We start from the raw sequence: 26,302 nt of genomic DNA, 5'->3' as shown, positions 1-26,302 counted from the left end.
AGGTGAGGGTATCAATAACAGCTTCAGTCCAAGTAAGAGACGTGATATGTTCAAGACCTTCTGTAATACTGGCTGACGCTCTGCTGGCTGACCCCATGTAAACCCAACTGGTGGGAAATATGGCCACCTCTGCTTTCATATGTAAGCCAGATTTTGAAGGAGAGAATTGGGCATCTATCAAAGCATAATAAGAGTGAGGACGCAGCTCTGAATCTACAGTTTTAAGGCCACCTCAGAGGGCAAATCAGTTCTCCTCATTAATGCGAGATATAAACCATTTAGGGCAGGTATCTTCAAATCTCATTGGTGTGAGGTCATGGGCTCAGGCAGTATTTGTGGCATTTTTAAAAAGCTGCCAAACATGTCAGAATAACTACAGAGGCATAAGTACTAAGTACTACTGCAGGTATGAGTAATGACAGTAGATTTTGGCACAAAGTTCCAGCCCAAATTCTTTTTTAGAAAAGGTTCGACGACCTCAGTGTCAGCAACTCCTTGTTTTATGACTGTTTATCCTTCCTGCAAAGCTTAGATTAGGTAGATGCAAAATGAGTTTCTCTCATCTACTGAGCCCTAAGATCAGCCATTTTCACCCCTGCTGTTGTTATCGACTACATTCAGGGTTTGTAATTCAGTACTACTACTTCTCTTAGGATAAAAGTGGCCTTTGTCTGGGTTACTGTAAGCTTTTTGCTGGCACTTTTAACACAGGAAGTGGTTATGAATATGCGTTTATAATCTTTCTTATTCTTCCTTAAAATAAGGTTTATGAATGCAGGAAAAGTTAAAACAACATCCCCAGCGCCGTGGTTTGGATGAGTAATGCAGCTTACGCATTAGCTGGGTGGAAAGCTGTTTTTCAAGCTCCTCAACTGAAAGAGTAGCAGGAAGTGTGAGAAATATATAAATGTGTTTTGAATTTATTTTACTACTAAAAAAGAAAATGAAGATGTGGGCAGTACAACCTCTTCAAAAAAAATGTATAGTATATTTGAATTTTTACATTATTTACAATATTTACAAATAAATACATTAAAAAAATCTCTTTAAAAAAAAAACAAAAAAACAACAGCAACAACCTTGAACCAATAAACCCAGAGCGGCTCAAACTTTGCATGGATATTTATATTTTCTTATAAAACACATTCAGATTACACAGCTTGTGTGATGTTGCAGCAGCGTTTTAGACAAATCACTTAAGGTGGTGCCATTTGATTGGTTATGCATGCCTGGATTTTACAGCTTTGTTTTTGATACAGCGCGGTGGAAAAAGATCTGATTGCTCAGAATGAATGTTGGAGCCAGAATAAAGGAGCGGGCAGGTTTTTGAAAACAAAACAAAACAGGCAGTTGTGGTCCATAAAGCAGATGTCTGTTGTAGATTCTGATGGTGTTTGTGCATCTCTTTTTCAGGTGGTGATCCAGAAAGAACAGATATTTTTCCTGTAAAGATAAGAATGATTGCACCATTATTACCCTTTGACTTTATCCAGACCATGCATGCAAAATACACGTGTACACACCTTCACACTGCCTATGTACAGCATAGTAATGAACACACTGTGAAAACTGTTTTTTTTTTAAAGAATATGATGCTGAGTTTGACATTTAAGAGCTACACAGAGTTAATGTAAAATAGTCAAAAAATGATCAGGAGTATCAGGAAGACAGGTAAACCGATGGACTGTCATGAAATATTTAAGCTTCAGCTGTACCTGCAGTATTTTGTGCCACACTCTAGGTGATCCCTGCAGCTGGCACCGACTGGCTTCAGACTGTTCCAGCGCCACAACAGTGAACGTTTGGTTCGCTGAATTAAGCCATGCCACTCGTCAGGCACAGGCATTGAATGAACCTGTAAAGGCAAATACTTGATCCTTTAGCTTTGTCATATAAAACACTGATTAGAAAAAAAATATTTCCATGAAAGTTCAACAAACAATAAATAACTTACCTGAACGACACATAACAAAGACAGAAAAACAGAAAGGATGATAATTTTTTCCTGGAGAGTCCTCATGCTGCTTACAGATGACGTTCAAGACAGGGGCTGTTTTGCTGCAGGCTTGGTTTGTGAGCTACGCCTGTATTAAAGGCTTTAATTGGGTTGGGGAGGAGTTACCTTCTGAATAATTCATTAATTTGTTACTTTATTGACTAAGGCGTAAGGTTTGGCAGACTGAGCAAGTCAAGTCAAAGTCACTGATGGGAATCTGTTGCACAGTGGTAGTTATCACACAGCTGAAGACAAAGTTTATCTATGTGACTCCAAAGTACACTTTGGACCTCAACCTACTAAATGAGGCCAACTCCACGTCGGAGGTTTCTAAGTGAAACCCTAACGTGACTTTAGACCACTATGCATTTAGCCATTTGCTCCACCCATGGAGTCTTGCTGGAAGGAACTTAAAAAATTAAATGAAGTTGCTTCATCAGATGTCCAAGATCTGATGAAGTGACTTCCCGAAGATTCCCTGAATTCCCCCCTTTCCCTACAATCAGTTTAGTTTCTGCCCAAACAAAACTTCGAACAGAGAGACCGCTTCCAGACTTTAAGCTAAGCTAACTAATAACATAACTTAAAAATCATTCAGATATGAATATGCAATTCCCACAAATTATCAAAATATTCAAGAATTTAGGATTTTGTGCACTGAAGTTTACATGAAGCTGGCAAAAAGAAACTAACAGTTAATGCAGATATAAACAACCATTTCTAATGGAAAAAAAATTAATTACACCATATGCACCCGTAAATATCAGGGGTTAAACTGCAGTTCACTGACAGACCACTTGGGGCAATATATAAAAATGATTTCATAAATATCTTCTTGCTATGATATAGCAAGCGTATTTAAAGCGTATGCATGTCTTTATGCATCATAAATATTACAAGTTATTATTATTATTACTACTACTACATCCTCCTTAATGGTTGGGCCATTCTGAACAAAAGTCTTCATGACCATCACCACACATTGATTATTAACATCTATGTGTTTAAAAAAAAAAAAGATTTATTGTTTCACGTGTTGCCCATATGTAACAATGGTCACTAATATTTGTATTCATGACGAATTTTGTTTGAAGAATTAGAAATAAAGTCTTTAAATATCACAGATACATAACAGACAAAAATTCTAATTCTGTCGATACTGAATATGTTTACGACGACCATCAGGACTTGCGTGAATGCTACGGCAAGTACTGCTAAGTTTTATGTAAACCTTTAATTGTTGTTATTCATTCCTATATTACACATGTCTGTTCTGCATGTAGCATATACCGATTTAAAATATAGATGAAAGACAGTGAAGGCAGCATTTTAAACTAAATGATCAGCCTGTGGGCAAACTTTGATCAGCAGCCATGATGTGAATCCAGAAGGCTACAATACAATTGGGTTGTTTGTGTGTGTGTGTGTGTGTGTGTGTGTGTGTGTGTGTGTGTGTGTGTGTGTGTGTGTGTGTGTGTGTGTTTTTAATGATTACTACCGGTCACACCAACATTATGGTATTACGGTTTTCCACGTAAACATTAAAACCCAAGGTTTACAGGTTAAGTTTTTTTCTCCTTAAAAACTAATCAGCTTTTCTCAAAAGCTTGCAAAGACAATGACTGAATATATCTTTATATTGTTGTTACAACCAAAAAAGATGTTTTGGTTATCAACCTACATACAGCGCTATATTAAAGAAGGGAAAAAGCAGTGCACCGTAGTTAGTCAGACCTTAGTTTGTCATAAAGCCCGTCTTGCTTTATTGGTCATCTGCCGAGCAATGATTCAATACTTTTGCAATGTCAGACAGGAACTACAAACACACCTTCAGGGAATAGCATAGAAAGTTTATTGTTGAGTCATAGCAAACGACAACGTGCAAACTGTCATACATGTGACCCTAATGAGAGATTTGCGTATAAATCGTGATTATAGTTAAGTACTGATTTTGCCAGGGAGTAGTAGTAGTGTAAACAATGTTCTCTTTTAGGCACAAAACAAACACACACACTCAAAAAAAGAAATTGAACACAAAAGATTTTGTCAGCAAAAAATAGTGACTGAAATAGCAAAAACATCTATATTATAGTGAAACTGTGTGCAACGTTGGATAGAAAAATAACATTTAGTCATATGTGCTCTAAAAATTCATAGGCCAATAGGAAAACAATGTGGGGTTGTTGTTTTTTATTATTAAAAATGCTTCAATAAAGTTATAAAATGCCACAGAAGTTAAACTGGGGAAAAAACAAAATCAGTCTAAGTGCTTCAAAAGTTTTTGTGTGTTTGTCAGTGTCACTACCACAAAGCTTCATATTCCGGTTTCAGCAATGTAAATCAGTATAATTTATATTAACATATTTATGACAGTACTGGAATTAAATGAAATAATATTGTATTAGACATTCACAACAGGAAGAAAGCCATCCTGTCATTGTTGGGTTAATACTGATTGGATCACAAGGAGGACACACATGTATATATACACTAGGGCTGCCACAAACGATTATTTTGATAGTCGACTAGTCACCGATTATTTTTGCGATCAGTCGACTAATCAGATCATCATCCACTGGACGTAAAACGTACAGCTTATTGCACCAGCATGAGTCTGCTCTTATATAACTATCATTAGCTTACAGCTTTAAGTGTTTAAGGTATGTGGTAACTAAAAATAAAGACAAGATGGTAGTTTATTAAATTTTAATGAAATTTGCAGATCGTTTCAGTGCAGTTTAATAAACTCAGCCGTCTGCTCCTTGCTATCTAAAATATAACAGGACACTGGAGTATATTCTCGAGCATCTCACGCTTCTGATAATCAGCTGTCTGCTTGACGTTTATTCAGATGTGTAAAAACTATAACTTTAATCTCAGACAAACTGATTTACTCAGGAACAAATAAAATACTAAAAAAAAAAAAAGCCAAACAATAACATTTTTAAGTTATCTAAGTGACTTATATATGTTTAACCTGAGTGGCGAAAGACGGCGGTGGGTTTGAAAACGATTTGCGGGGAGTCCGGTGTTCTCACCGGCTCTAGTGAGCCTTGAACCCCGGCTAACACTGGAGCTGGTGGGTAACAGACGTCTCCGAAAACGTCGGAGCGCTTTTGAAAATATGAGATGTCTTGATAAACTGAGCAGATATTTGAGGTTTACATAGTTACATTCTTGCCTGAAAATATGTTAAACGTTTATTTTGTGGCCCAAAAAGAATAATAAGAGTACTATTAAAACTAACTAGCTGCCGCCATTGTTGGAAACTGAGCTGGGCCGCGCTATGAATTCTGGGACAGAGCTTCTTCTTCTTCTTCAGGGTTTTGAAACGATATTTTGAAAAACAAGTTATGGGTACATATTTGCATAACTTTTTAGGTATATGTACAAGTAGCGGTAATTACAAGTACGAAACATGTACTGTGCTTCATAAATGAGTAACAAATGTAGTACATAATAACCTACAGCACACCATCTTTCTCTTCTTCTTGTGCACTAAAACCACCAAAGTCCTCTCCTCCAGTGTCGGATACGAACAGGCTCATGATGGCTTCGTCATCCACTCTCCGCTTCTCTCCTTTGTTGTCACTTTCAAAACCAAAGAAATCCTCGTTGTCAGTGTCAGAGTCGAACACCCTCTGAAGGGCCGTGGCGGTGTCCTCCTCTCCATCATGCAGCAGTCCAGCCCTTCGAAATCCGTTGGTGATCGTGGATGTTTTCACACTTTTCCACGCTGTCAGAATCTACTGGTGGAGTTGAGCATAACTTGCTTTTCGCAAGTTTACCACCGCTCATCATCCACGCCTCCAACTGAACACATAGCGCTACTTTGAAGTTTGTTTTTCCCGCTACTTCGTACGGCACTACGTTGCCTGGCAGACGGACATGTGACCAACATACCACTCTTGAACCCCGATCCTTCCGCCAGGCAACGTAGTGCCGTACAACAGCGGAACAAACAAAACAAATCCGCTTACGATATGACAAAAATCATGGACAATCCATAGAAAAGCCGCACCTGACTAAAAGCCGCAGGGTTCAAAGCTTGTGCAAAAAGTAGCGGCTTATAGCCCGACAATTACGGTACTCATTCCTGCGTCTTTTGGGATCTTACAAAGCTTCAAACGACGCATCGACTATTAAATTAGTCGTGACTAGTCGACTAATCGTGGCAGCCCTAATATACACTGTAGATTACTGAGCTTGGCTACAACACAGAACATCATTTTAAAATGAACAAGACCACATCGCCATAGCATCTGAAGCCAAAAGGCTGAAAGACAAGCCCAAAGTAATCTGCACTTCGAACAGGCTGCACTACTAGCCTGACTTTTTACATCCACTTCATTATAACATACAACCAACCTGGCTTCTTAATACTGTTTTTTCTTGCTTTTTAAAACTAACTCTGACTCCCAAACTAGTCTGGGAATCTAGTAACTGTTCAAGCTCTAGCCAGTTGCCTTGTAGATAGACACAACGTCTTTTATATTCAGAAACGCAGCAACAGCTCACACATATATGGCCACTTTGCAGTACAGTGTTTTTCCCACTTCCAGGATGTTTGATTAATTCAAAGCTGGGTTGTTTAAGGGGGTTAACTAACCCCGTGTTAATCCAATTCAAAAATCCCATAGTTAGGAGTTAAAATAAAAACAAGCTCAATTTAAGATTGACTGGAAAATCTGGATTCCAGCATCATTACAACTTGAAATGAAGACATTATCCTCCAAACCCAGCAACAAACACAACAAAAAGACAGTTTTTACCACTTTCTTACAACCATGAATGCGAAAGTAGATTAAAATATGAAAACCACTGTATTAGTGTTACTTGAGAATTAATGGGTGAACCCCTTGAATTGTATTGCAACCAAGGCAATCTTCCTCTTTCCACGTTCTGTTTGCTGTTACGATGAGAGCAGGGGCTGTCGTTCGGCAGCAGTGCTCTGAAAAAGAAAAATATAAAAAAATATATATATAAAATGCAAATATATTACAATTTAAAGTACTGAGAGAGGAACTGTGATGCTGCATGAGTAAGTCAGGAAAGGCAGTGAAGTATGTGAGGGTTGTTCAGGACATGCATGTAAGGAGTAGATGGAAGAGATCCTGGAGTGGTGGAAATATGCAACGGAGAGAAGAGGGATTTAAATTCACAGAGGACAAAATGCATGTGTATGAATGAGACAGATGCATATAGATCGATAAAGATGCAAGAAGTAGAGCTAATTAGGGGGAATGGGTTTAAGGTAAGTTAGAGAGGCGAGGCTGAGATGATTTGGACATTTAAAGGGGAAGGGTAGTGGAGATATTGGACAAAGGATTCTGAAGATGGAGCTGCCAGGCAGGAGGAAAAGAGGGAAACCTCACACAAGGATATAATGGAGGAGGGACATACAGAGGATTGGTGTGACAGGAGAGAATGCTAAGGATAAAGTCAGATGGAGGCAGATGATCCAAATACCTAAATATCTGATCAGACAATGGCCTGTATTTGTATAGCGCTTTACTTGTCCCTAAGGACCCCAAAGCGCTTTACACATTCACACAATCACACGGCAGCAATTGATTAGCTGCTGATGCTGCTCATGTTCAAACTGAACATCAAAAGGGGGGCAAAAGTTGATTCGAGTGACTTTGAACATTGCATGATTGTTGGTGCCAGTAAGCAGCAGTTCTCTGGGTGCACGTGGCTTGTTGATGCCAGAGGATTGCCAAAAAAATGGCCAGACTGCTGCTAGCTCATAGGAAGGCAACAGTATCTGCTCTGAATAGTCTTAAAATCTACTACAATATTTGAATTAGGGCTGCCCCAAACGATTATTTTGATAGTCGACTAGTCACCGATTATTTTTGCTATTAGTCGACAATCAGATCATGCATCCATTGGACGTAAAGCTTATTGCACCAGCATGCATGTTTAAGGTATGTGCTAACTAACAAGAAAGACAAGATGATAGTTTATTAAATTTTAATGAAATTTGCAGATTGTTTTGGTGAAATTTTAATAAACTCAGCCGTCTGCTCCTTGCTATCTAAAATATAACAGGACACCGGAGTAAACTCTCTACCATTTCACACTTCTGATAATCAGCTGTCTGCTTGATGTTTATTCAGCTGTCTAAAAACTATAACTTTAATCTCAGCCAAACCGATTTACTCAGGAACAAATAAAATACTAAAAAAAAGCCAAACAATAACATTTTAAGTTATCTAAGTGACTTATATATCATGTTTAACCTGAGTAGCGAAAGACGGTGGTGGATTTGAAAACGATTTGCCGGGAGTCCGCTGTTCCCACGGGCTCTAGTGAGCCTTGCCCCCGCCTAGCTAACACTGGAGCTGGTGGGTAACAGACATCTTTGAAAACGTGGGAGCGCTTTTGAAAATATGTGGTGTCTTGATAAACTGAGCAGATATTTGAGGTTTACACAGCTACATTCTCGGCTGAAAATATGTTAAACGTTTATTTTGTGACCCAGAAAGAATAATAAGAGTAACATTAAAACTAACTAGCTGCTGCCATTGTTGACAACTGAGCTGGGCCGCGCTACGAATTCTGGGACAGAGCTACTTCTTCTTCGGGGTTTAACGGCAGCTGGCATCCTTGTACATGCAGTGCTGCCATCTTCTGTTTCAGTCCGTTATTACACTCTTAAATCCTGCTACTTATTCCTGCGTCTTTTGGGATCTTACAAAGCTTCAAACGACGCGTCGACTATTAAATTAGTCGTCGACGATTCTGATAGTCGATGTAATCGTGACTAGTTGACTAATCGTGGCAGCCCTAATTTGAATAGACTCACCCATTAACTTATTTCAGTTAATTCGTTTTTTTTAGTTGTAGTTTGTAGTTCTTTAGAGTGGAGCGCAGCATGGCATTAATTAAACAGGTTCGATTTGTATTTTCTAAGTTATTTTTCTTGAGCATTTATAGGGCTTTTGGGGCATGCTATGGACTAATCTAAGGTGCTTCATAATGAAAAATAAATCAATTTATTTGAACTATTTTTTAGATTATTTTAAATTGACCACATACACCATCATAAATCTGAATGAAAAAAATTGAGCCATCCTGTATGTGCAAGCACTTGGCAGAACCAGGCTCAGGCCATCTGTCCCAACATAATGACATCACACAGTTGCTTATTGCACAAGCTCACCTCGGGGACTTTCTGTTGACACACCAAGAACATGAAGATTCCTCCCACAATGATGGCTAGGCCAATCAGCATGAAGGGAATGTTCTCCACAACGTTCTGCTGAACACCAATCGCCTTTAGCTTCTTGGCTGCTGTGTCATCAATGGTGGCGCTCTGTTAAGACGGTAAGAGAAAATATTGTGTTATAGCACATAAGAACACAAACACAGCCCCTACAAAAGTAAATGGTACATTTACGGCCCTTTCATTTACCGTCTGTTCATCTTGGTGTTCAAGTTTATGAAGAAACTGAGACCATAAGAATTCTATAAACAAGTAATATTAAATTTACTAATTAGTGATTTATATTAGATTAGTCTTCTGTAGCTTTGATTCTGTGGAATCATAGTATCTACCTCTGTATTTTTCTTTTTTTGCCTCCACACAAGTTAGATTTACTAATTTATAGTCTGTCTGAGCAGGATTACACAATGCTTTAATACATAAAAGAGAAAAACACGAGGTACATACTGAAAACAAAAATGCCTCCTTTAACTACAGGGTACTCAAGGGAGTCTTTTCCCTTTGAATCATTTGTATTTAACTGAGAGTTATAACAGAAAATGTATATAAACCAGAGCTGTGGTGTGTGTGTGTGTGTACGGGTATTAACATCATTGTGGGGACCAAAAATTGGAAGTTTACTTTACTTGTGGGGACCGACAGCCCTTGTGGGGACCAAAATCCCGGTCCCCACGAGTTTGAAGGCATTTTTGAGACTCAAAATGTGGTTTTAGTGTCAGGGTTACAATTAGGTTATGGTTAGGTTTAGGCTAAGGGTCAGAGTTAGGCATTCATTTTTGATGGTTAGGATTAGGGTAAGTTGCTAGGGAAACCACACGTACGTGTGTGTGTGTGTGTGTGTGTGTGTGTGTGTGTGTGTGTGTGTGTGTGTGTGTGTGTGTGTGTGTGTGTGTGTGTGTGTGTGTGTGTGTGTGGGAGAGTGAGTGAGAGAGAGAAAGAGAGAGTTTGTACCTCATTCAGATAAGCCACAGGGAAGACTACTGTCCTTACATTTCCCGTTTGACTGAAAGAGAATGACATGATAATCTTTAACTATGATGTAATGAAAAATAGCAACTTGGAAAACACAATATAATATACTTGTGTAATATAAATATACTTATACAATGTCTTCCCGGGCATGTTCTGTAAATTCATACTATCTGTATAATAATAATAATAATAATAATAATGGATTGGATTTATATAGCGCTTTTCAAGGCACCCAAAGCGCTTTACAATGCCACTATTCATTCACTCTCACATTCACACACTGGTGGAGGCAGCTACAGTTGTAGCCACAGCTGCCCTGGGGTAGATTGACAGAAGTGAGGCTGCCATATCGTGCCATCGGCCCCTCTGGCCAACACCAGTAGGCGGTAGGGTAAAGTGTCTTGCCCAAGGACACAACGACCAGGACAGAGAGCCCGGGGATCGAACCGGCGACCTTCTGGTTACAGATACGCTTCCCAACCCCCTGAGCCCCATAAATAAAGCTTGATTACGTATTAATCTCACACCATAAATTATGTGGAGAGTTACATAATTTATTTTTGGACTTCAAGCTCTGTCTCTAGCACCTTTAATTTGAAACGGAATAACAGATATAACATAAAAGTGCCATATCTGGGCTTGTTGGCATCAAAAGAACTGCACAAACTTTCCTTTCAAAGTTCAATATTGCACAAAAGAGCCGACGCTTGGCTAGGGATTCAATTTGATAAGATTTTACTGATATCAGCCCCAACATCAGTTCTGTTTATAAGTTGGATTCTATATTTACTCCCTTAGGCCCCAGAGACAGGGGGCAGCCTCTCTCTGACCAAAGTATTCACCATTGTGAGTGCTTTTGCTGCTAGCAGATAGCAGCAGTTGCCTGTAGTTTGCACTCGTGTGCAAAACACTCACCAAATACTTGCTAAGTGGTAGTGAAATTAGAAACAGTGTGAGTTAGCGCGGTTAGCTCATCTACGCGTTAGTACCGTATAGCCCTGCGCACGGGGCGAGCCGCGCTAACTCGCAAACTGAGATTTGCCACGTTATTGCAGTTATGGTGTTAACGTCATTTTAACAAGATTAACGCTGGCAGCACTACTTTAAAGTAAAAGCTTCACCTTTTGAAACATGCTGGTGTGTTGCAGTAAAGCACAACCTTTACTTGTCTAAAGATTTTGCAATCTAGTTCACAGCAACCACGAGCAACCTCCAGGAACTGCTTGTCATCCAAGCAGGAAAAACACATTTTTCCCTAATGACCAGAGACTGGTTTCTAAGCCTCAGTTACTGAGGGGTTATGAGCATTTGTTCCATGGGAAAAAAGTAGATTTGAACAGTTTTTTACCAACAGCATAAATACTTTTATTATCTGAGTTTAACTACAGTGAAGAAAGAGAGTATAAAGAGGTTTTCTTCACTGACTGGCATCATTTTCTTTGTAATGCACAACACTGTGGTTGTTGCATTCACAAAAGTAAGTGTGGACTGTGTAGCACCCATTCGAGACTACAGTACCTACAGTTAGCTTACTTGAAGTTAAGAGTTTTCTGTCATTCCGAGTCATAAATAAAGTGACTGTGCAAATGAAAATGAGAATAAAAATCTATTAGAATGATGCGGCTGCAGTGATGCGGACGCTGTACCGATCCATCGTGGTGAAGAGAGAGCTGAGCATAAAAGGGAAACTCCTCCTTCCTGGTCCATCTACGTCCCCACCTTCTCCTATGGTCACAAGTTTTAGGTAGTGACTGAAAGAACGAGGCCATAAATACAAGCAGCAGAAATTTGCTTTCTCCAAAGGGTGGCTGCCCTCTCCCTTAGACATAGTGTGAGGAGTTCGGCCATCCAAGAGGGGCTCAGAGTAGAGCTGCTACTCCCCCACACTGGAAGGAGGCAGTTGAGGTGTTTCGGGTATCTGACAAAGACCCCCCCCTGGGTGAGGTGTTCATGGCATGTCCGGACCCAGTACACGCTGGAGAGATTAGATCTCTCAGTTGGCCTGGAAACGCCTTGGTTTTACCCCAAATAAGCTGGAGGAGGTAGCCAGGGAGAGGGAGGTCTAGCCTTCTCTGCTTAGGCTCCTGCCCCCATGACCTGGCGCCAGATAAGCGGAACAAAATGGATGGATTCGCAAAAGTTAGTTTGCCAAAAATAAAGAGGTATATTCTAAAAGCAGAAGGCATGCACAGGACAGATCCAAAATAGCCTGGTGGACAGAAGAGCACAAATCTTGTAGATGAAAGCAAAATGATTTGCATGGGAAAGAAAGGCCCCTTCATGACTCTATGGCAAATTACAAATATTCTCCAGGATGTAGGCCAATGTGTTTCCTTGTACATAAAAAAAAAGCCAAACCTCATAACCAGAGCCAATTATCTACTGATGTCAGTACATTTAAGAGACATTGTTAACATTATTCAGTATAATAAATTCTGGTCACTAATGTTGTCTTGAGGGCTCCAACCTTATACATTTCAAAATATTGATGTAAACCTACTCACATTAAAGCTGACTTGCCACTTTAATATAGCTTTTGTTATTTTATCTTATTTCAAATAAAAATAAAAATAACAGTAATATGTAACTATCTAAACACATACAGTCTCATTATCTTGCTGCTAGTTCCTTCTGAATTCAGATAAACACGTAACAAGTGAGCCAGGTCTGTGCAAAAGTCCACCCATAATGATGATGGTGGCATTATTGCTTTACAATTAGCTTACTGGCAGCCCTTCACAGACATGGGTACTCATGCAGCTATTGCGGCTTCACTCTTCATACTAATATAGTGAAAGTGAAATTCATGAAAAATCAGGTTATTCAGCTGCTTGAACTGATGGAAAGAGCTGCTGATTACCTGAAGGTGGGAATTTGCTCTACATAGACGTTAATCTGGAGTCGCTTGGCTGTTTGGAGAACCACTCCTGTCAGCTGTAAAACACAAATTCATTTTGTTAGGGACACAGAGAATGTGGGAAAAACTCCTGTCACTCCTGATGTATGAACACGTATACCTAAACACCTAAATAATTGTTTTCTGCCCACACTGTATTATGGCCATAATCTTTATAGTAACATGTTGACATTATTTGTAAACCAACAAACCACTGGATAGAAAAACACAGAACTATGCAAAGGTTTTTAGTTAGGTACAGAAGATTTTCCATCCATTACATAATACCATCAGGGAGGCATGTGCTCTGGCCCAGATTCCTCATGCAGCTTGAGAATGACCTCAAACATACAGCTGGAGTGATAAAAAGGTAACTTCAGTGAAAAGAAAAGAAATAAACTGAGTTAATCTGAGATTATGTGAAAAAACGGAAGACTGTGAGACATGGCAGCTGTCAAATAAACCTAATTGGGAGTTTAGTCGTTTCTTTCTTCAGTTTTCTGCATTTTGAAAAACTTAAAAGAGAGAAAAAAATCTCAGGATGTATCATGTATTTATCTAAAGTTACCCCAAACTGTTTGCATAGTACTGCCTGTAGTTTTAATATCTTTACTGTAGGCAAAAATAACTTCACAGCTCTGGGCAAGCAGGGAAGACGGCTGAGGGCATCACAACTCAGCAGTTATGATAAAATTCACAGGACTTTGATCAATCTTAATGATATCATGCCGTGGCAGAGTGATCAAGGAGGATAAACACAAAAAAATGGTAGCTTGTTTATTGGATTCAATACTTTTGTAACTGTAAAACCACCACTTTATATGTGGATGTGTGAAATAATTAAGTGTACTTTTGTACGAAAGCGTGAGAGCGACTGTAAGAAGGAGTTCTGTGTTAGACTGGTCAGACTGGTGTACAAAGAGCATCTTAAGAGTGGCGTAGCAGTAAAGACAAGCAGAGGTACACCAATCTGCAAAATATCGCATCTGCAAATTGTGAACAAAAATCCGAAAAATACTGCACAATGTAAAAATGCTAAGACTTCAAGTATCTCAGCATCTAATAACATGATCAAAAGACTCAGAAAATCTGGAGAAATCTCTTTGGTGTAACAAAAAAAGAAGAAAAAAAAAGTATTTTCTCTTAAATTTTGAAAACATGGTTGCTGCATCCTCCAGATTCAAGTGGAGAGGGATCATCTGGCTTGTAAATTAGTGTTCAGTTCAGAAGCCTGCATCTCTGATGGTATGGGAGTGCATCAGTGCCCATGGAAGCCATATATAAAGCTATACACAGGCTTTACATTAACATATGCTCTAATCTTGTCTGGGAAGAACTGCCATATTTCTTCAAGACAATACTAAACTCCATACTGCATCTATCACAACAGCTGTAAACCCACTGAAAACATCTGGAGCATCATGAAGAAGAAGAATGCTTTCTGTCTTTTACTGTGAATGTAATACAGTTTATTTATTTTTGGGAATTGCACTTTTTTTTAAACTTTTAACTATTACAGAATCATTCATCGTTTTTTTCTGTTTTCTCTGAAAGTGTATCATGTAAAATTTGTATAAATAAATAAATAAAATCAGAAAATTAGATCATATAGCAATTGTTAATTTTTGGCTGCTGTGGCATAAATCTTTCATTGGATGGTGGTCTAATACATTTGTTAAGCACTACACAGTATGTTCAGCTACACGTTGTGCTGCTGGAGGTGTTTTTTTCAGTCTGTCTCTCGCTATCAAGACTTTACTACAAGTTCAACCAGGTAATTAGAGTATTATTATCATGATAAGAGCAGTTAGAGCTTATCTTTCGTGACAGCCCTGTACCACGTACCTCTGATTTAATTTTTAACCACTATTTTAAACAGAAGCTCAACTATTGGCTAGTCATGACAAAAAAAAAAGCTGAGACACTACTCCATCTAGTGTTGAAGATTTAATACTATATAAATCATAATTGTATTAGACAAAATATGTATTATAAATTGAAGAGAGATTCACAACAACACGAGAACGAATTAAACATTTAAGCTTTAAAGTTGTGATTCCTACCGGATTGATATCAATGGCAGTCTGGTGCTCTTCCTTGTTTGGCGTCATTCCGAATACATCCTGAGCAAATTTCTCATCTGCCTGGTAGAAGTGTGGTGAAGACATTATGATAGGAGCCCCTAAACAGCAGAAAAAACATTACAGAAGATATTAACAAAGCAGGGACAACATCTTACTCGACCTGAGGAAAATATGCCATGTGTAAAATATACCTGTAAATGTAAAACATCAATATTCTAATAATGCTATGGCTTGTAATAAACACAGCGTACAATTGTCAGGGACACTGCTAAAGTAGGCCCCAGAAATGACAGTCAGTGAATTAATTTCAGGGAGTCTTTTGCTAAGTGTTGACTCCATATTCTTTACAGTGCAATGAGGAATTGATACAAGTTATTACTCAGCACTAACAACCATAGTTTGTTTGCTTTAAATCAGATGCACCAGAGCACATCACAACAAACCACAAGAGAACTTTCACTTCACTTATTCTACCGTGTCTGAGGAGCCAGAAAGTAAATATGGGAACAAGTTCTCGTGCTTTCGACTAGTGGATGCGTTTGTAATGGAGACGGTCTCTGGCTAGCAAGCATTACTCCTTTTGTGTGTGTGTGTGTGGGGGGGGGGACGACGACACACGCCTGACAAAAGGCGCGGTTAGCTGAAACTTGGTACAAACTGATACAACTCGGTCAGATCATGTTTTTGCCGCAAATAAACATTTCCAGAGTTCATTGGTTGAGTTATTTTGTTTTAAACACAATTGAAACACAATTTCTTTGTTCTCACCTGTCCACACAAATCGCACCATGGGGGAAAGAAATGAGTCTGAACTAATGTAACTTAAAAAGCAGCATATCAAAGATCATTTGGCTATGTTTAACACAGTAAAACATTGTCTTACCTTTTTTACATACAGACACATTCAGCAGGCCAGACCCCAGGCAATTACCAGCAGGCACACAAAAGCCTGCGTTGTCTGGGTTCACAGTCAGATTGGCGAACACTGAGCTGGGAGGAACAAATCGATACCCAGTGATCCCCTTCACTGTCACATCCTCCTCATACACTGTGTACAGAGACCTTAGAAAGAGAGTTACATGCTTGTTAATCTCTGGATGCACTGCGTTACTGGACAATGACACATGGTTTGAATTCATGAGCTCAGCGATAAACTGATTTACAGAAAACCTGCATTGAACAAACTGGTTATACCAGTTTTTCAACGGTTGTGTTGACACCTCTTATTAACCAAGCTGTTAGATGACCTGTAAATGTGACTTCTGTTTCTAATATATTAACAATCACAGAGGACTGACATTTGTTGTTTTAAGCAGCATTAAATAGGCTGTGGCCTCATTTAGGAGGCTAACACTGACCAGCCTTGAAACCAGCCAAACTAAATTAGGATCCTTAATCCAATATTCAGACCAGGGAAAGGCTCAGGAAGGCTGTGGGGGGAGCCATTTCACTAGCTCAAGCCAAGAGGGAAAATACAGCAAATGCTGCATGAGTCAGCAGAATATGGCTTGAAACTGAACTGAAATAACCTTCATATGAAACTACAAAAGTCCAGATGCTCAGCTGAAAAACACATTCAGCTACAATGACTAAAATAGAAACAAACATTTACAATGAATGTTTTATACATTTCTAAATTCAAATAGTTTAAATTTACATTTAAGTTTTTTGGGGTTTTTTTTTAAATACACAACCTTTTAAATTCAAGTGACGTATTAAATGTGTCTTTCTTCAATAAAGATTACATTTTGAGTCGCACGGCTTCAATCCAAATTTGAAGGTTTTGGAGGTTGGCCTCAACATTACTGAAGCAGTGTGGGATCGTCTTGACAGAGAATGGAACAAAAGGCAACCGGCATCCAAAGAAGAGCTTTGCATGTCTTTCAAAAAGCTTGGAGAACTTTTCCTGAAGACTACTTCAAGAAATTACAAGGCTGTGTTCAAGAATAAAGGTGGTCATACCACCATGTGTTTCATTAAATTACTGCAATTATTTCCCAATTTACTAGCACACCAGTAAGAGATGAGGGGTGGCTCAACACTTTTGCACAGTACTGTATATGCAATCAAAAGATTGCATCTTTCACTGGTACAGCTTTTCTGCTCTACTCACCTGCACAGGTCAGACGAGAAAATGTAGAGCATATCATTCTTGGTGATTACAGGATGGAAGCCTGTTCCAATGGTTCCATTAATCATGTTGCACTCATCAGACGTCCACCAATTCAAGGAGCTGCACAGATATTCAAAATGTTACAAAGTTCGAAGGTTTAAAAATGTTTCAGACATTTAGCACGCCCAGCTAAAAGCCATGGAAAGCCATTTGCTGGGCAAAGAGGACTGGATATATTTGTAGGTTAGGAAGCACACTATAAAATAAGGGTGTTTCCCAAAACTGCTGCTCAAGGTACAACAGCCTAGTCTTAAAACAATTAGGTTTGTAAGACAGGCAGAGATAAAAGGCAGTGCAAGAAAGATGATCATATTTTGGGGGTTTAGTGAGTACAGATGCAGAGCCGATGGTTGGCTGTTCTTCTCTGTGACAAAGATAAGAGAGTTTGGTGCTTTACCTAAGTAGTTATTTCATTATTGATTACATTTTTTAAAATGATGTTAAAGGGAGAAACATCAGCGTTTGATCCCTGCAGTGAGTGATTCTGTTTTGCTGTTGGGGGGATTTGGCTAACATGATTTGACTTTCCTCATTTAATGGCTATGAAATGAAATGATAATTATAAAAGGTATATAAGCCAAACTAGCAGCCAGTGGTTATTTTGGTCACATGTCTGTAAACAGACTCAGTTTCAGTGTCCTATCGGCGGTGATATAAGAAAGAGAACGAAAACTCAACAGGAACACAGTTAAACCCACCTTGATCATATGACACAAATCACTTGGTGTGCATCCATTAACTTCATGTCACCAACAAAACTCACTGATGAACAATTTTACAATTAAACTGTAAATCCAACATGTGCTACAGGTGAGAGGAGACAATTACCTTTCACCTTTCCACGTGTCCACTCTGGAAAAGTCCCTATAGTTCTGCTGACCAGTGAAAAACACATATTCTCCATCATTGGAAGCATTGTTCTGTAAGATGGGGGGAAAAAGTTTTTTGTTTTTTTTTTAAATATTAAAAAAAATATATATATATGGTTTACACAAAGAACACAATTACACATTTATGTGCATTAAAGAGACCTTATAGAAAAGTCCAAAAACATCATCCAGATCATGTGTAATGGTTTTCAAGGCTTTAAGAAGTCCATCTTCATATCCCCACAGCAGCTCTCCCACTGAACGAGTGGTAAAAAGGCCTTGCCCGGTGCCCTTCATGTAGGCAGAGATCAAGTTGGCTTCAATGAATTTATCCTTGAGTCTTTCCATCACTGTCTACCAGGACAAAAAGAAACAAAAAAGGGAGAAGAACGCCGTTACAGGATTATTAGTTTGAATAAACATAAAGCAGGCCATGTAAGTAAGTAAGTAAGTACATACGTGTATGTATGTATGTATGTATACACACACACACACACACACACACACATTATATATATATATATATATATATATATATATATATATATATATATATATAAAACATATTAAGAGAACAACTTCCTTATTTAATCTTGCTGATTGACTGAGGTTTTGCAGACATGTGAACACAAACCACATGCCCATGTGCCCATTAACCATGTTACGTGAACTTCTCCACAATTTTGGACAAGTGACAATCATGGTGACAATGTAGGATCAAGTGACTAAGCCCCCAGTCACACAGACCTAGATATTGACCCTCTGGCAACCACCACTTGCTAGGGAAAAACATCTCATCTCCAAGCAAAAACCTCCATTTGACTGCTATCCATCAATCCTCTTCTGCCTACCCAATTAAGGGTCAACAGGTGGATGGAGCCTATCCCGCTGCCATAGGGCGAGAGGTGGGGTACACCCTGGACAGGTCGCCAATATGTTGCAGGGCTAACACAGAAAGACAGAACCATTCGCACTCATATTCACACCCGTGGGCCATTTGGAATCACCATTTAACCTCCATTTAGAGTCTGAATGGAAGTGATAGACTTGTCAACAAATACTACCCAACTACTCTCCAAACTGTAGTGAAACCGTAGAAAGTGCAGCACAAACCAGAAATCTACCCCCTTTGAAACATGTTGACTGTAGCGCTGAGGCAAAACATTACTTTGAAGACAAACCTTCTCCATATAGGAAATGCTCCACAGGAAATGCTATAGGCACTGGGCAACCTACTAGCAACCAGAGCAAGACCCCTAAGAGGTCTTTTCTGCAGCACTTTCTTTGCAACCAACATGCAACCGACAACCAGCAACTCCTGTGAACCACTCAACAACCAGTTGAGGAATATACATGAGCAATGCCCACATGTGAGAAACCTTAATATTCGTCCTAATGTGAGAAAACTATAATACTGTGAGTGGCAGATCAGATCGGTGCTGTAGACTATTGCTCACCATGGCAGGGATATTAACTGTCCTGATGAGGTCACTCTCTGGACCTCGGGACATGTTACGCTGAAAAATGTAGGTTTTAGTGTTGACAGCTGTTACTTTAGTGCCATTATCCTGAAAGTCAATTTGCTCCATAGGCCGGTACTCTCTGTGGAGGAAAAGCAAAACATTTTTAGACAAGAGAAAAGATTCTTTGTTACAGAGCTGCAGCCAAATATAACAACTAGCTTTGTTTGTGATTTAAAAAAAAAAAGCTATAGCGTAACTCCCTACTTTGCATCTGCACTCTTTAACACGCCATGTTATATAAAGCACAATACATGAAAAAAGTGTGGGGATATTAAGACATGCAGTTCTTCACATGACTGATAATGTCACATTTACTCTACATGAAAAGTGGGTTGAAGATTGTTCGTCTATTGTGGCTCAATTTCCCTTGACACACATCTGTGCAGTTTGTGACTGTGTTTGTGACATGTGACTGTGATGCAATTATTGGAAAAAAAAGAAGAAGCTTTTTTTTTTTTAAACCATAAAACGTGTCAATGGTGAGTTGTTTCTTAATAACTCAATAACAATTTCCTAAAACTGCTTTATTTTAACTGATTTGGTGACCCAGATAACGTATGTAAGTATTTACGTTAGCTTTCAGTGCTACTGAAAACAAGTCAGTGCCAAAAGAGATAAGATGGTTATCAGCTGTGTGCAGCGATATATTATACTATCACTGGGTATATGGATAATATGAATCAAATAAACTTTCTTTTCACCTTACACGTATATCTAGTTCAAAGTGCTTTACAGGTAAAAAAAAAAAAAAAAAAAAAAAGGCAAATTAAAATTGGCATATATTAAAAGAAAATTAAACAGAATAAACTTTAGAACATGTATACACCAAGTGAACAAAATAAGGCCAATAAAAATTCATTTTAAAAACGTAATGCTACATAAAACAGGAAAACCAAACTGTCAAATGATTAAACCAATAAATTAACCTATCAGCGAATAAAAATAAAAAGATCTGAAAAGGGAAAACAATGAAATAACATCAAGTCAAACAGTAAGTTAAAAATGTAAAACAAAGTAAGTAATATATGTAAAGCATGTTTAATCAAAAGCCAGTTTTATGAATGTCGAGATCCTGTGGGTGTGGACTGGGTAGAAAATAAACTGCACATTGACCTTTCATGGCACAATAACACTGAATGTACACAATAAAAAAAACAATAAAATGTGCTTTCGGAAAAATAAACATCTCCGTGTCACAGTTCGTAAGTCTCAGCACCAAAACTAGTACAAAAATGCTGTCTCTCAGGTGCTTACAGGTATCCAAGCACAGGATTGCTCTGCATCTCTTTAAATTTATCTCTAACAACATTCACATGTTTTTTTCTTAAACACACTATAGACCAGGGGTGGGGAACTCCAGGCCTCAAGGGCCAGTGTCCTGCAGGTTTTAGATATCACCCTGGATCAGCACACCTGAATCAAATAATTAGTTCCTTACCAGGCCTCTGGAGACATGTGTCCAGAGACTTCAAGACATGTTGGGAGGTAATTTAGCCATTTAAATCAGCTGTGTTGGATCAAGGACACTGTGCGACGACAGTGTCCTGTGAGAGCTAAGCACACCCTGGGATTCAAAAGCTTGAGCAGAAATGACTTGATGTAACAATTTTCTGTATTGACTTTATCACTTCGTCATATTGTTGTCGAGGAATTTTGGCCTGCTCTTTTCACAGCATTGTTTCCATTCATTGAGATTTACAGGCTCAGCTCTCTTAAGGCCCTGAAACAGCATTTCAGTCAGGTCGATGTCTGGACTTTGACTGGGTCATTGCAACACTTTGATCATTTTCTGTTTTCAACCATTCTGTTGTAGATTTGCTGCTGTGGTTGAGATCATTGTCCTGCTGCACGACCCAGTTTCAGCTGAAGCTAACTGTCAGACAGATGGCCTCACATTTGGCTCTAAAATACTTTGGTATACAGAGCAGTTCATGATCTAATCAATGACTGCAAAACAAGAACAAATCATCACTCCTCCAAAACTGGCTGAAAATTTGTATGAGGCGTTTGTGCTGATACACTGTGTTGGGCTTTCTCCTAAAAGTAGGGCTGTGCATTGTGGCCAATCATCTCTTTGGTCCATCTGAAAAAAAGCACAGTGTTCAAGAAATCTTGTGGTTTGCTCAGATGCAACTTTGCAAACATAAGCTGTGCTGTCTTGTTCTTTTTTTTAGAGTGAAGAGACTTCTGCCAGGGAATCCTGCTGAACAAGCCACGCTTGTTCAGTCTTTTTCCAACTGTCATGAAGTGTAATATTTAGATGCTAACTAATGCCATCTGATTAGCCGGACCTGGCTGCTATTTACCTGCTTAATTACTATTGCAGTGTCTTTTTCTGATCTTTTTAACTACTCCACAGTTTGCGTGCAGCAGCGTTGGCTTTGTTACTTTTATCAGGTTGTTGATTTTCCAAATCAGATGTATTGTGCTTTTATAAACCTTTTTCATCTAACTCAACACCTTCACTAGTCAAATTTATTACTAGTCAATAAATTTGTATCACATTTATTCTTAATATACATCGTATGACTGGCACCACTGAATCTTAAAAGCTCCCATTATGGGTGCTGATACATCATTGCTTTGCCTCCACCTCTTAAAATGTTCCAGTAACTTGACACTTAGGTTTTTTTGTTGTTTTGTTTTCTTTAAATCAAGAGATGAATGGAGAAACAAATGTTAAGCGTTTCTCCTTTCCCTCCCTCACCTGTATGTATACGGTCCAATCTCCACCACAGCTGGCCTCTCCCCATCCAACACCTCTTGGGGATTTGTGAGATTGAAGAAGTAAAACTGCATGTAGATATGTGCCGGTGGATCCTTCCAGGCCTCAAACGCATCTGTATCGTTTTTCAGAATGACTTGCTAATGGGGGACAAAGGGCGGTGGGGTTAAAAATGTTATTTTAGATGACTACTGTGCTGATGATATGCAGTTTCACTTCACGTTACACGGTATGAACCTGCTGAAACAGATGAAATCATCATTTGGTGTCATGACACACACACACACACACTCACAGGCCACTGCTTTTCGGCACAAATACATAATCAACTCATTGAATTTAGCAACGTAGCCATTCTCAAGAGGACCTGCTGAAGTTCAAACTGAGTATCGTAATGGGAAAGAGACGTGATTTAAGTGACTCTGAACATGACTGCTGGTGCCAGATGGGCTGGTTTGAGTATTTCAGGAAATGCTGTTTTACTGGGATTTTCCCCAAACAACTAGATTTTACAGAAAACTGTGTGAAAATAGAAAGAATATGTAGTGAAAGGCAGTTCTCTTGGTGATTGTGAAGGTTAGAGGAGAATAACTAGACCACTTCAAGCTGATAGAAAGGCAACAGTAACAGTAATTACGTGTTACAACCAAGGTATGATAAAGAGCATCTCTAAACCCATAACACATCAACACAACCTATAAAATTGGAAACTTAGGCTACAATTCACACAGACTCACCATAATTGGACAATAGAAGATTGAAAAACTATTGCCCAGTCTGAGGAGTCTTGATTTCTGCTACAACATACAGGTGGCAGGGGCAGGATTAGGCTGGAGCTGATGGTGTAATGGTGTTTAGATATGTTCTTTGACCTCTTAGTACCAGTGACTGTAGAAAACAGTTTTCTACAGTCAATGCTTAGTACCAGTTGAGCATCATGTAAATACTACAGCCTATCTGATTATTGTTGGTGACCATGGCTATTGCTTCAGCAAGATAACGCAGTATGTCACAAATCATCTCAAACTGGTTCCTTGAACATAACAATGATTTCGCTGTACTCAAAGGGCCTCCACAGTCACCAGACCTCAATCTAGTAGAGCACCTTTGAGATGTGGTTAAACATGAGATTCACATTATAAATGTGCAGCCGATAAATCTGCAGCAGCTGTGTGATGCTATCATGTAAATATGGACCAAAATTTCAGAGGAATGTTTCCAGCACCTTTTTTGACCATGTGAATTAAGGCAATTCTGAAAGCAAAAGGATATCCAATCTGATACTAGTAATGTGTACCTAATAAAGTGTCCAGTGAGTGTTTATGCCACATATGATACACAATATTTGGTGACAATCACAAAGCACAAATAAAAGGCAAAATGATCAAATGCGAAATACTGAGATGGCATCTATGTCACATGTTAAACTATATTTAGCAATGAATGTTATAAAAGCATACAATACTCTCTGTGCCAATTGTCGAATAAGCAGTGGAGAACTTTTTTTTTCAACTGATCCACACAAAATTTAATTTAATTCAACGGTCTACAATACAACAGATCTGTCTAGCGGATAATCACCTGTTCTCTCATGTAAATATTTTTAGACCCTCTACAATCAAAACAGTTAAGACAAACTCAAAGCTCTTACTGCACAGCACTGTCTGTGCCCATTTAAAATCATCTGATTTACTATCCTGGTTTTTTATTACATTTAGTAAGACGTGTTACATTCTGTAATACTTTGTTGAATTTGCGCCATTTCGCTTTTTTTTTTTTTTACAATTACTTAATAGGTCTGAACCATACTGAGATTTGGGTTTTGTCAAATTATGTTTGCTTTTACTGAGCGTTTATTGATATATTATTCTATTTATTTAAACTATTTCAAGCCGTGTTAATTTTAGCTGTGCTACCAAAAGATTTCCGCATGTTTAGGATACAAAATGTACACATTGTGTGATCTCATCTTTTCAACCCTAGAAATAAACACTGCTACTTAAGTAAATGGGTGACAGAACAGATCTGAAATTGTATCCTAAGGCGAGCCATTTGTAAAACATTCAAACCTGAAACGCTTAAAACTGTTAAAAACACTTCCATAAATAATTCCACGCTGTATTTCTTAGACGCTAAATGAGCTAACTTTAGCTACTATGACAATGTCTCATATTAGCTTATCTGAGGTTAACGCCTACTGCAAAGGCTAGCCTAAATTAGATGCTTACCTTTTTAACCATCGACTGTACTAAATGTGGAAACACGCTGGTCAAAACCAACGAAATGCCGAGAATCAGCATCAGTACAGAAACAACTCCGACGCTGTAAACGCAACATGACTTTAGCACCATGACGAGGCAGTAGAAGGCTAAACACGTCTCTCAGCTTTCACTGACAGCAGCTACCCACTGTTTGCTGTTTTTGTTTTGAGAAGCCAGGAACTTGCTCGGTAGAGCAAAGACTCACTTCCGGAATAAGACACTTCGCTCCTACCACATCCGGTTTCATAGACAGTCGATAGGGTCAGTGAGCATTCAGCCGTAAAAAAGAAGCTGCAGTGATTTTAAATAATCTGTTTAACCTTTGTTATGGGGCTCAATGGTGAAATATGATGTATGAAAAACATAACAAATTAAACTCCCTCCACAAGAGCTGGTCGTTATTATAGCTGAACCGCAGAACGAGTAGGCTATCTATCTTGAAGGCAAACATTCTTTGTTTTTTATCTAAAGCAGTAGCAGTTTAAACCTTTTGTTACGGACTTAAAAAAAAAAAAACATATTTGTTAAATATGAGTATAAAATTGTGTCATTCATTTCAGTGCGACTCGGACTAAGCTTTTTTTAAAAACAACAAACTGCAATAAAGAGACAAGAGAAAAAGACAAAAGAACCAAGACAAGCCAACTGTCACGAGGGGCAGGACGGACAGGTTCAGTCTGCGAATCACAAATTACAGTTCTTTATTCACACAACACCAGGCGCTACGTTTTAGGAAGTGGCATAGCAGTAAACAGCTTCTCCACTAGATGTCCCTGTCTTACCATTTACTAAGATTTTTGGTTCTCTTTGCTGCCTCTAACCTGAAATTATAGCGGACCGTATACCGGGGTTGTCATTCGTCTAACCAGACTAAACTATGAGTAACAACGTGTGTCAGTCTTTGTCTCACTTTGTTTTCTGTTTTTTTTTTCTTCTCTGATCAGAAATTCCCAAATTAGACCGCTTCATTAAAAAAAAATGCTGCTCATTTTCATCTGAGAAGCAGATCAGAACACACTTTATATTAGTTTATTATAAAAAAAAAATACCAACAATTTAGTAAAAATGTATAGTTTACAAGCACAAAAACTCTAAAATAAGGAAAAAAAAAACTTTGAAAGAATGGCTACTATATGACACAGTGAGCTACAGTATCCTAGCATACATTATCACATCTTAACAAATGACATAAACGTCAAACCCTTACAGCTCAGACAGGTTCACACCTGTATTATTACGTTTCACCGCAGTCCTGTTGCAACATAGACCCATAACATCAACATGACTTGTTCAGCTAGGAGCATTTCTCAACTTCAGAGATGATGCACACTGAATTTACAGCCTGGAGACCAGGTGACACCCTGTGCACAACTTAAACAAACACCCATTCACAATCTTTGGGGCACTGAAGTGCAGAGTCCAGATTTGTGGAGGTTGAATAATATTAGGGCAGAAATGTTATGATATATTAAGTCCTGCTGTGCTGATCTTCACCATCCAACATAAAATACAATCAAAGTTTTATTTCTGTTGCTTTTCTGTCTGGTAATCATCTTTGGGTTTTACTCAGGA

At 38.7% G+C, this 26,302-nt stretch overlaps 2 protein-coding genes across 2 annotated transcripts; both read right to left on the bottom strand.

Annotated features, from left to right (window-relative positions):
- Positions 1-1,104: 1,104 nt before the first annotated feature.
- LOC143419708 (liver-expressed antimicrobial peptide 2) lies at positions 1,105-2,427 on the bottom strand. Its single transcript, XM_076887076.1, has 3 exons — positions 1,955-2,427; positions 1,716-1,855; positions 1,105-1,443 (listed from the first exon to the last, which is right to left on the bottom strand). The coding sequence occupies exons 1-3, from the start codon at positions 2,018-2,020 to the stop codon at positions 1,410-1,412; spliced, it is 240 nt and encodes a 79-aa protein (XP_076743191.1). The 5' UTR covers positions 2,021-2,427; the 3' UTR covers positions 1,105-1,409.
- Positions 2,428-3,825: 1,398 nt separating this feature from the next.
- Positions 3,826-24,907, bottom strand: scarb2c (scavenger receptor class B, member 2c). Its single transcript, XM_004538203.5, has 12 exons — positions 24,698-24,907; positions 22,452-22,609; positions 19,679-19,823; positions 18,384-18,575; positions 18,181-18,272; positions 17,293-17,412; positions 16,063-16,241; positions 15,159-15,277; positions 13,060-13,133; positions 10,179-10,230; positions 9,165-9,317; positions 3,826-6,947 (listed from the first exon to the last, which is right to left on the bottom strand). Exons 1-12 carry the CDS (start codon positions 24,818-24,820, stop codon positions 6,909-6,911), a joined length of 1,446 nt encoding a protein of 481 aa, XP_004538260.1. The 5' UTR covers positions 24,821-24,907; the 3' UTR covers positions 3,826-6,908.
- Positions 24,908-26,302: the final 1,395 nt, after the last annotated feature.

The sequence above is a fragment of the Maylandia zebra genome, linkage group LG7, assembly GCF_041146795.1.
Source record: "Maylandia zebra isolate NMK-2024a linkage group LG7, Mzebra_GT3a, whole genome shotgun sequence".
In the NCBI taxonomy this organism is placed as follows: domain Eukaryota; kingdom Metazoa; phylum Chordata; class Actinopteri; order Cichliformes; family Cichlidae; genus Maylandia; species Maylandia zebra.
The sequence above is the reverse complement of the archived record's forward strand: the minus strand, read 5'-3'. Positions and strand labels throughout refer to the sequence as shown.

Coding starts and splice junctions, on each gene's coding strand:
- scarb2c (XM_004538203.5), bottom strand. CDS start 24,820: ATGGTGCTAAAGTCATGTTGCGTTTACAGCGTCGGAGTTGTTTCTGTA. Junction 18,576..19,678: donor CAGTTAATATCCCTGCCATG/GTGAGCAATAGT, acceptor TTGTCCTGGTAG/ACAGTGATGGAAAGACTCAA. Junction 16,242..17,292: donor TTCTCGTCTGACCTGTGCAG/GTGAGTAGAGCA, acceptor TCTCTTTCTAAG/GTCTCTGTACACAGTGTATG.
- LOC143419708 (XM_076887076.1), bottom strand. CDS start 2,020: ATGAGGACTCTCCAGGAAAAAATTATCATCCTTTCTGTTTTTCTGTCT. Junction 1,856..1,954: donor CTTTGTTATGTGTCGTTCAG/GTAAGTTATTTA, acceptor TTGCCTTTACAG/GTTCATTCAATGCCTGTGCC. Junction 1,444..1,715: donor TGTGGCACAAAATACTGCAG/GTACAGCTGAAG, acceptor TTATCTTTACAG/GAAAAATATCTGTTCTTTCT.